The following is a 10,665-nucleotide window of genomic DNA, read 5'->3' as shown; positions in this document are numbered from 1 at the left end:
TCCCCATCGGACTTGTAAGAACAAGAATTACATCCCTAGGCTCATGTTCTTGTGTAGTTTGTGCTCGGCCAAGGTTTAGGGATGGGAATTGTATTTTTGATGGTAGGATTGGTTGTTTTCCACTTGTTCGATATGAACCGGCTATGAGAGGTAATGAGAGAACCGGCCGTGTACGGGTAGACTTGGTTATGAAGCCCATAACTTCGATCACAAGAGACGTGATTAGAGAATTCATGATCAACCAAGTGTTGCCTGCCATTACGAGCCAAATGGCCAAGAGAAGATGTCCGTCAAACCAATCTTCATTCAACATGATAATGCACCTTCCCATTTGAAATTGGATGACCCTGATTTTTGTGAGGCTGCAAAGCAAGAAGGATTCGATATTCGCTTAATTTGTCAACCACCCAATTCTTCCGGATTTCAACATTCTTGACTTGGGTTTTTTTTAGCTATTCAAGCAATTCAATACAAGAAGAATGCAAAAATAATAGAAGCTCTAGTTCCAGCAGTGCAAGAGGTAATTTGATCAAATTGTTCACACATGTTTCATTTTTCCTTCAATAACAAATTTGCTCATTCATTCATTTCTTGCACACTTGTTTTGTAGGCATTCATAGAATATTCGGCACACAAAGCAAACCGAATGTTTCTAACACTACAAAGTGTTTTGATGGAAGCTATGAAGGTGAAAGGATGCAACAAGTTCAAGATTCCTCGCATGCAAAAAGAAACATTAGAAAGAGAAGATCGGCTGCCAACTTCTATCCCTTGTGAACCATCTTTGCTAGATGAAGCCGAGGCTACTCTTGCTACATCAAACAATTAGAATGATGCTAGTTAGCTAAATTAGTAGAGACATCCTTGTAACAGTTAATTAGAACTAAAGCTAGTTATCTTATCGATGCTTTGGCGTCATCCTTTCCCGGCAGCAGCTCCTTGTAATGGTTAATGAAAAGTTCACTAGTCGAACTCGTCGAGGCCGTGAAGCATGGCGTCGATTATGTAGTCCGCGTGGACGAGACCGCAGCGAGAGCATGGCCACAACCGCGAGTGCACACGATTCCATGCTTGGCGGTCCTCATGCACGAGATGACAACGAGCGCATATAAAAGAGCCCGGCGGCAAGGAATCCGGCACCATCTCCGAGTCCAGCGCGAGCTCCTGCAACTCCGGCGTGATGGAGTCCGGCGCCATCTGCGAGTTCGGCACCACCTCCATCTCCGAGTCTGGCGCGGCGACCTCCTCCAGCTCCTGCGACTCCGGCGCGGCGACCTCCTGTGACTCTGGCGCGACGACCTCCTGCGACTCCGGCGCGATCTCCTCCGAATCCGGCGCGATCTCCTCCGACTCCGGCGCGACGAGCTCCGGCTTGAACTCCATGGTTTGGAATGGCGGGAGTGGGAGGCGAGAGCTGATGAGCGGCGAGCGTGAGAGGCCAGCGGCGAGTGTCACAGGCCAGCGGCGAGCAGACGAGCGTGAGCAGCGAGCAGATATTAACGTGGCGCGGGAGCCCGAGCGCGGCGCAATTAACACGGCGCGGGAGCCGGAGCGAGCGCATGCAGGGACAGCATCGTCCAAAACTTTGCTTCTACACTAGAACAACTTCCTTTCCTCAACTTTACTTCTGCATAGAACGACTTCTAAATCCTATACGGGGGAGTACATCTTTTAAGCCGCACGGGGAGGCGAAACAACTCATTGTATTACGTTTTGTAAACTATCTTCGTATAATGAAGATTGTCGGTTGGTACCATGTGGTTTTTTTCTCGCAAGGGTTTTCCATGTAAAAATCTGTATCTCATGTAATTATTGCTAACAGTTCTCTTATGTATACATTGCAACGACAGGTCTCGATGTTCAACGGTTTAATTTTGACTAAACATATAAGGTCTTTTTTAGCGAATGGGGTCCATTATGACATATATGTTATTTTGTCATTCTATTCTATTTTTAAGTTTAGCACATGGCCTCCGTTGCCGGGACAGTCATGTGAATTTTCGCCGGATATGTATCTTTTTTTTAAAAAAAAGGACAAAAGAGAACTGATACACAGAACATGCATCATGCATTAAAAAACTCTGAATTTAACTCTTTATATATGTCACAAACTCACAACTTATCTTTTGTCCTGTTCGTTTGGCTGATAAGCCTATGGCTGAAAGTACTGTTAGGCTAATTTAGGTGTGAGAGTTCGTTGGCTGAAAAAGTACGAGCTTATAAGCCAAGCGAACAGGGACCTTTGACTTATCCTTCACATTTTCTCGAGTGGACAACTGTCATGTGTTTTAGTTTGTCACGCTATCGTGTAGCTACCACTTCAAACTAAGAATGGATAATACATGAGTAGCTTTCCACAGATCAGGATGTAATCACCTGGGTCAAGGTTTGTATAGTAATAGGATTAGTTCACATTACAGAATCAATAGCGTGAACGTGCTAACAGTCTAGATGATGACGAACGTTTTATATAGCCACACAGCTACAAACACGGAGTTTGTTGCTTCATGCCTTCATTCCATGGTTTCTAAACATACATATAATTTGTAACTTATTCAACTTGAACGGAACTTACTGGTTTTTTTTTTTGCTTCGGTATTATAAATTTTTCGGCCACCCCCGAAATTACCGACACAAAATTATTTCGGCTGAACTTTTGCCAAAAACAAAATTTATAACTTGAACATGGAGTTTGATTTTTTTTCTAAAAAAAATAGATGTAATCAAATTTTAGCACTGATTTATGACTACACATCTATTGAGTAGAAGAACATCCAATACAAATAATAAAAAATATAAGTTTAGAGATGTAATACCGAATTTCGGATTTCAATTTTGGACACCCCAAAATTACTGAAATAAAAAAAACAAATTGGGTGAGTTTTCGCCGAAATTTTGAACCCTGCTTATAGGTGTGTGTGGTCCCGCACAATTTTCTCCTAATGTAATGACGTTGCTTGTTTACGCATAGAGGAATATCGACGTTATAGAATGCTAAATCCGTTAATTAAGTGACCAATATATTATATATTGCTGATTTATCCAATGGGAGATGACGGACTTAAAATAATATACCAACTCAGGTCAGATCCATATCTGAATGAAACCTACAAATGTCAGCACTCAATAGAGTTAGGCGCGTTAACGTTGTTGGTGTTGAGATTTCTTGTGGGGAAAGACTACGATGAACGTGTGAGCTCGTCTATAGTTGGATCTAGCGAGATGGCCCCGCGTATAGCTAGGTTATTTTTTCTCATTATAGTATCATTTAGATTTTTCTTATTTAAAAATATTTTTCAAATAACTTTGTTTCTTTTTTAAATTGTATCGGTTCTTTCATCATGTACCCCATCGTATCTATAGGTACAACTTTTTTATGAAAAAGTCCAAATTACTCCCATAAAGTTTGGCATATGTCTAGATTACACCCTAAACTTACATTTGGTTTAATTCACTCCCTCCAACTATTTCAAGTTGGTTTAGTTTACCCCTTAACTTGGTTTGTTATTTTTGTTTTTCCACGTATTAGTTGAGTCTTAATATCAACTTTTGTGATATGATAGAGAACATCATAAGTTATGTTAGAAAAATATATCTTAATTTTTGCCACTATTTTAATAGCTTAGGAAATTTAATAATAAATTAACACTGGAGGTACAATATCGTATAAAACATAATGATGAAAAATTCATAGTGCATTTTTCTAATACAAAATACAATGTCCTCTATCACCTCACAAAATTTGAAACTAAAATATAATTTGTACATAGAGAAACAAAAAAACAAAAAACTCTTTAAGATGTTAGTTGGACCAACTTAAATAGTTTGAGGGAGTAAATTGAATCGGCTGCTAGTTTTGGGGGTTATTTGGACATAGGCCAAATTTGGAGGGATTAATATGGACTTTTCCCAATTTTTTATAGTTATTGCCGATGAATTAGTTGGATTAAGAATATTGGTTGTCTCTCTCCTATATATGTTCCTTTTTCTCCATTACTAGTCATGAATATATAGTTTCTGCTGATGCCAAATGAAGTTAGCCTTTAATTTTATCTTTATTTCTCGATAAAATTATTGTCCAAGTCTCTTATATATTGGTTAAAGCCTCTCACAAATTATTAAGTTCCTTACTCCTCTTCTTCATTTAATTTTGGTTCACCATGTACATTCTAAAGCAGATTCGTAGCTGCCTTTTTTGGCTCGCCATGTACATTGTAATTTTGGCTCACCATGTGGTAAAATCTTTTTATTTTTACAACTTTGGATAGAACATAATTTATTAACATAAAGTATTATTTTTAGAGAATTTTTACAATGGTTGTCGAAAAATAGACGGCTCACGAGGGCCGATCCGACGGCTAAAAAGGCAGAGGAACCAATTAGATAGGCACCGAGTGCGTACCAAATGGTGGGACCATACCTACCAAGTGCATACTAAAAATTGGTGGGATGAGCCCTTAAAAAAGATGGGATAATTCTATTTTCGAAATTGTTTTATGTAATTAAGGGTAGAATAGTAAATTTAGCACAGACACGAACTTTGGCACGCAGGCTCCGCTGCCACTCTCCCCGACCACCTCGACGTCGAACGCCCTCACCACCGCCACGGAGACCGCCTTCATCTCGGTGATGGCGAGCTCCTTGCCGAGGCATACGCGGAGGCCCGCCTGGAACACCGGGTACTTGTACAGGCTCTCCGGCACGAAGGATCCACCAGCGCCGGTGAGCCACCGGTCCGGGCGGAACTCGCCGTGGTCGGCTCCCCAGATGCGCGGCATGCGGCCCATGGCGTAGGGGTGGTACATGACGCGCGCGCCGCTGGACACGTAGGTGCCGTCGGGGAGCACGGCGGCGGCGGCGCAGAACTTGGAGTCGAACTGCACGGGCGGGAACATGCGCATGTTCTCGTAGAGGACCGCGTGGGTGTAGTGCAGGCCCTTGAGGTGCTCGTAGGTGACCGGCGTCGAGTCGTCGCCGGCCTCCACGCACATGGCCGCCGCCACGTCGGGGTTCTTGGACAGGAGCATGAAGAGCGTGGTGAGCGCGGAGGACAATGTGTCGCGCCCGGCGAGGAGGAAGCTGACCACGATGTCGCGGAGGTACTTGTCGTCGACGGCGTGCACGTCGTCGGTGGAGGCCATGAACCGGGACAGGAGGTCGTGGCTGTTGGTGAAGCAGCTTCCGGCGCTCCCGGATCATCGCCACCGCCAGTTCGTCGACGAGTTTGATGGCCTTCTTGAGCTCCCTCTCGGACCCGATATTGAGCATGCGCTTCATCCTCCACAGCAGCGGCGACGCCGCCGCGTCGCCGTGTCGAACGCGCCAGCGAGCTTGGACATGGGCATTTCGCGCTCGAGGCATCCCGGGTCGAGGTCGAAGGAGATCTTGCAGATGGTGTCGAAGGCGAAGCGCCGGAACACGTCCTGGAGGTCGACGACGGCGCCCCTGTCGGCGGCGTCAGCGAGGACCAGCATGAGGCAGGCCTCCACCTCCTGGGCGATGATCTTGTAGGCGTAGGAGCGGACGGCGATGCTGCCGAGCTCGAGGCTGGCCATTTTGCGCTGGTGGTGCCAGGCGTCGCCGTTGACGTTGAAGATGCTGCCACCGAGGAGGTCGCCGAGGAGCGCGGCGAAGGTCTTGCCCTTGGGGAAGTTGTCGAAGTTGGTCTTGAGCATGTACTCGACGTTGGCCGGGTTGGCGGTGACAGTGCAGCTGAGGACGTGGACGTGGACGGTGGCGCAATTACCATCCTAACCTTCAACGCATAAAAATAATTAGAGCTAATAATTTGCTTAGGAACGAAATCAAGAAGTACCCCCCCAACCACGATAAAAGAGCTCTTATTTTTAAGCACATAATATGTGCCGTATAGGTGCCCAATTAACCTACGAATGTGCTCAAAGTAGCCAAACGGTTTTACAAAGTGGCTCACTCAACAGAGAACGTTTTTAGAGAAATTCTGGATGTGAAACGTTTATAGGAGAATCCGAATTCTTACAGAAAACACAGATTTTCTACGGTTTAGTATTGGACTGAACGAACACAAAAATTTGAAGAAAAAAAAAAGATAAGTGCAGCTGTGCATGCATTTAAGACCTGACAAAACAACTTTCACAAGTAAAACCAGTTAGCTTATTGATAATTTTTTATCAATGCAAAACTAGATAATGCTACATGACAACAAAAGCCAGGAAATGAATGGAATACACATGCCAGAGCATGAAAACGCGAGCAGCTCGAGAATGTTGAAACCACGGCCCTATGATCGGCAGTTGATGTGTTACAAAATCTGTTATTTTTTTTTTCTTTTCAGTATGATGTACATGTGCTACTTTGAAAGCTTCTGGCACCGGCGTCGCTCGTCAGAGAGCTGCTTGGCAAACTTGGCGAGCTGCTCGGCGTTGGTCCCTGCACCGGGAACTTCCACGTTCTTGCCGGTCTCTAGGTCCACCCGGGAGACGTTCTGGCTGAGAAGGTCCTTCCCGATCTGCACCAGCTTATCCATGTTCTCCTTGGAGCAGTCGTCGATGGAGCCCGCGCTGCCCGTCAGCTGATCATACTGGATGCGCAGGTAGTTCTGGCTGGAGCGCAGGGCCCTGAAGAGGACGCAGAGGTGGATGTCGACCATGTCGGCGCTGGCGGAGTTGAACATGTCGATGATGGGAGCCGTGCCGTCCTTGATGAGCCAGTTGAAGATGCCCCACTTGGCGGCGGCCTTGGCGCTGTACCTTTCGTTCCGGTTCGACCCGCAGCCGACGGAGATCACCATGAACTTGCCGAAGTCCACCGGCTTCACCGGGAAGAAGTCGTCGTCGCCGAGGATGATATCCTGAGACACCTGGCTCATCGCACACAGTGTCTGCAAACGACACGATCAGTGAAGACATTGGCATGAATTGCCACAAACCGGTGGGTGCTTACGGGATTGTTAGCGGCGAGGCCTCCGTCGACGAGGTTGAAGGCCCTGGTCTTGCCGTCCTCATCTTTCGTCTCGAAGTAGTGCGCCGGGAAGAAGGTCGGCGCGGCGGAGGTGCTGATCGTGATGTCCGCCAGGAGTGCATTTTTCGACGGCCGGTGCTTCAGCTGATCGAAACCAACCACCAGGGCAGGCAGCACGCATGCAACGAGTTGATTAAAAAAACACCAAAAAGATTCTTCATTGACAGTGTGACTAGATGATAAGCATCATTATTAGCAGTAGTTTAATGTCTTAATGATGGTGTTCTGATCATATAAGAAACAAAGTTTCTGATCGTGGCACGTGGCTAGATCATACGAAGTGTCCTATTATAAGATATATATACTGAAAATACTAGGTACAGTTGGTTAATATACCATTAAATCAAAACCTGTCTTTGGTTTGCCCCAAGTTTATGTTAAGTAATATGTTGCTCCCTTGCGTGAACGTGCAGTAGGAGAAGGCGGTGCCGAAAAGGGCCCCTACTTTGACACTGTAGCCATTGCAGGGGCAGGCGCCGAACAGCTCTCCTGCCGCACTGTAGCCATAGCACGGGCAGGCGCCAAAGTCAACCCTGCTGTCACATATAGTGTAGCAGCATGGCAGCCTGACATGTCTGTATACTAGGATTAGATGGGTAGAGTTGTATATATAGTTTGCCACTGCAACTCAGTAAAGAGAGCGAGTTTAGTTTTGCCATCTACTCTGCAGAGCTCCGACCAACGCTGGTACTTGTGTTGTGTGTGTGCTCTTTTCTCCCTCCCTTCTTTTACCTCTAGCCATAGTGTGTGATCGGCATCGCTAGTGTGTGCTCGGCAACACTAGTGAGTGGTCGGCTAACTCCGTGTCAGAAATTCAGGGGCTAACAAGTGGTATCAGAACCGTATAAGCGTCGTCGCCGGACTAATTGCTGGCGAAGACGGACGGTTTGGAGATGGGCAACAGCAGCGACGCTGTTGTGTCTGCCCAGCCACGATAGGAGGTCATTGTGCGCATGGTGCGGGAGGTCAGCGGCACCAGATGACCGACGCTGACTCGCACCAACTATGGCGAGCGAGCAGTGACCATGAAGGTCAAGCTCAGAGCCCGACGGCTCTAGAATGCTGTTGACAAGGGCACCGACAACGAAGAAGACGACATGTCAGCGCTGGAGGCTATCCTCGCTGCTGTGCCAGCGGAGTACAGGGAGCCATTGGGGGCGAAGAGCTCTGCTAAGGAGGCGTGGGAGGCCATTGTAGCGATGTGCATCGATTCCGACCGCGTAAAGAAGGCAACGGCCCAGCTGCTGAAGCAGGAGTACGCCAACCTCAAGTTCAAAGATGGTGAATCGGTGGAGGACTTCTCCCTCTGCCTACAGACGTTCATCAACAAGCTGAGGAGCCACGGCGTCACCATTGATGAAGAAGAGGCGGTCTTCAAGTACCTCCACTCCGTGCCGGTGAAGTACATCCAGATCGCTCTCTCCATAGAGACGATGTTGGACTTGTCCACCCTCACCATTAAGGATGTGATAGGCCGTCTGCAGACGGTGGACGAGCGCATGGAGCAGGCAACAACGACGAAGGACAGCGGCAAGCTGCTGCTGACAGAAGAGGAGTGGGCTGCCTGGAGGAACTCCAGGAAAGCCTCCTCCAGCCACGGTGGCGATGGCAAACGTCGCGGCAATGCTTCTTCGGAGAAAAAGAAGGTCGACCCCAACGTCTGCCGGCGCTACGAGAAGACGGGTCATTGGGCAAAAGAGTGCCCAAATCACAAGCAGGAGAAGAAGGCTGAGGCTCATCTGGCATAGGCTGATGATGATGAGGCCACTCTCCTGATGGCAACGTCTCGTGCACTGCACGACGTTGAGACCAAGGAGAAGGGAGAGGTGATGGCGGTGGAGGGCCTGGGAAGGATCTAAAAGCTGTCTACCTCGACGAACCGCGCGCCCAAAGTCCATCTCGGACGTGTGGGCGGCGAGCAGGAGCAGCGGTGGTACCTGGACTCTAGAGGTAGCAAGTATTATAAGCGGCGAAGAGCTGGCGAAATCCGATGTGGGAGAGAGAGAAAGCAGGAGAGAGAAGAAAGTGGGCGACTCGTAAGACGTCGGCAAAAAGCGGGCGAAATGCACTGTGACTGCCGCTCCCCCACTCCAGTTCTTCCACGTCGCAGCGAAGCATTAAAGATCGGTGGGGTCCGCCACCACTGCTCGGCAGCTCGGGTGACCTGGAGCTTCTTGCAGCCGGCGAGCGGACGTATCCATTAGCCTTGCTCTAACGTTGGCTTGACAGAGACTTGTCTGTTGTCTCATTGAAAGAGTTTTAGTCAGAAAAGATATGTGTGCGACCACCTGCTATGATTCTCCTGTATAACTTGGTTTGGTAGTGATCCTTCCATTTCTAAAGACAAACGATGAATTACGTTTGGTAGGGGTGATTTTCCTCTCTGGAAACAGACCGAGAATCCCCTACCAAATGCACACTACTATTAAGCATAAGCTACAGCTAGTAAAGAAGTAGAGGTTCACTTCTTGACTAGCTGTAGCTGGTGCTTAATAATAGAGTGCGGAGCCAACAATACACCGGAGGAGAGGAGTAGAGGACCTGTTTGCTTACCTCAAAGCTTGAGAAAATCGTGGGTTGCAGGAACGCGATGTCGAACGTCGGGATGACCACATTTGTTAGCGCCCTGTCCAACCTCATGTCGCCGAGGTACTGACGAAGCAGGCCATGGAGGTACTTGCCGTCGTACTTCGGTCCCCTCACCATCCTCAGCGTGCCGGCGATCTTCGACAGGATCCAGTTCCTGCAAAACTCACGGCAAACCATCAACGAACTCACTCGCCAGCCAGCATCTCTTCTGAACTGTAAATCAAATGAGCCCTGTGAAAATTTTGACATTGCCATGCAGCATGTATATGGTCATTACTTCTGTGGGAAGATTTTGGGCGAGTGGTCGATGTAGAACTGCGCCAAATCCTTGGCGTCGAAGAGCGGCCGTCCGTTCTGGCCAGGGGCTGTGAGCATCGCCGTCAGGAGACCGCCGGTGCTCGTGCCGGCGACAACGTCGAAGTAGTCGGCGATCCTAGCATCCGGCCCATCCAGTTCCTGCACACGGACGACATCATAGCCTGATCATCAGGCCTACCTGCTGCATGGAGCAACAAGCTTGGAACTGCGATGCGTACGTACATACCGTGGCAATGTTCCACAGGATATGTACAAGTGAACGCTATGAAATCGATAGATGATGAGAGCTAGAAGGAACTTATCACTTACTTGGAGCTTCTCTTCGAGGAAGGCAAGGATGGTGGCGGGGATGATTCCTCTGACGCCGCCACCGTCGATGCTCAGAACCGTGACGAGCTTGACCTTTTCGGGGTTTGTCTCGTGTGCGCCTTCTGCAGAACTTGCGCTTGCCATTTTACGGTTTCGATGGCACAAAGGCACAAAGCAAGCTATATATGCACTTGTGTGAGTTATGAGAAGGAAACACAATGTCTTGAAGGTAGTACTAAGAAGCAGACCATTAAGGTAAGGTCGTCTTATATAAAGACATGCAGGCCTGGATTAACTCGAAGAAGCAACATTTTTTATTTATTTTTTGATAAGAAGAAGCAACAATGCTGCCTCCGCTGCAGAGGTGTACAGGGTCAAAGTAATGCCAAAAGCCAACTAATCTGATTTCGCCTTGTTTGCTTGGCTTATAAGCCATACTTTTTCAGTCAA

At 47.7% G+C, this 10,665-nt stretch overlaps 1 protein-coding gene and 1 pseudogene across 1 annotated transcript; both read right to left on the bottom strand.

Annotated features, from left to right (window-relative positions):
- Positions 1–4,502: 4,502 nt before the first annotated feature.
- LOC136469686 (cytochrome P450 94C1-like) lies at positions 4,503–6,221 on the bottom strand (annotated as a pseudogene).
- On the bottom strand, positions 6,221–10,427 carry LOC136473166 (patatin-like protein 2). The gene is made up of 5 exons (XM_066470849.1): positions 10,216–10,427; positions 9,866–10,044; positions 9,553–9,742; positions 6,922–7,083; positions 6,221–6,859 (listed from the first exon to the last, which is right to left on the bottom strand). Exons 1-5 carry the CDS (start codon positions 10,357–10,359, stop codon positions 6,329–6,331), a joined length of 1,206 nt encoding a protein of 401 aa, XP_066326946.1. The 5' UTR covers positions 10,360–10,427; the 3' UTR covers positions 6,221–6,328.
- Positions 10,428–10,665: the final 238 nt, after the last annotated feature.

Source organism: Miscanthus floridulus, chromosome 8 (assembly GCF_019320115.1).
Source record: "Miscanthus floridulus cultivar M001 chromosome 8, ASM1932011v1, whole genome shotgun sequence".
NCBI classification, from domain to species: domain Eukaryota; kingdom Viridiplantae; phylum Streptophyta; class Magnoliopsida; order Poales; family Poaceae; genus Miscanthus; species Miscanthus floridulus.
This window is presented reverse-complemented; position numbering and strand designations above follow the sequence as displayed.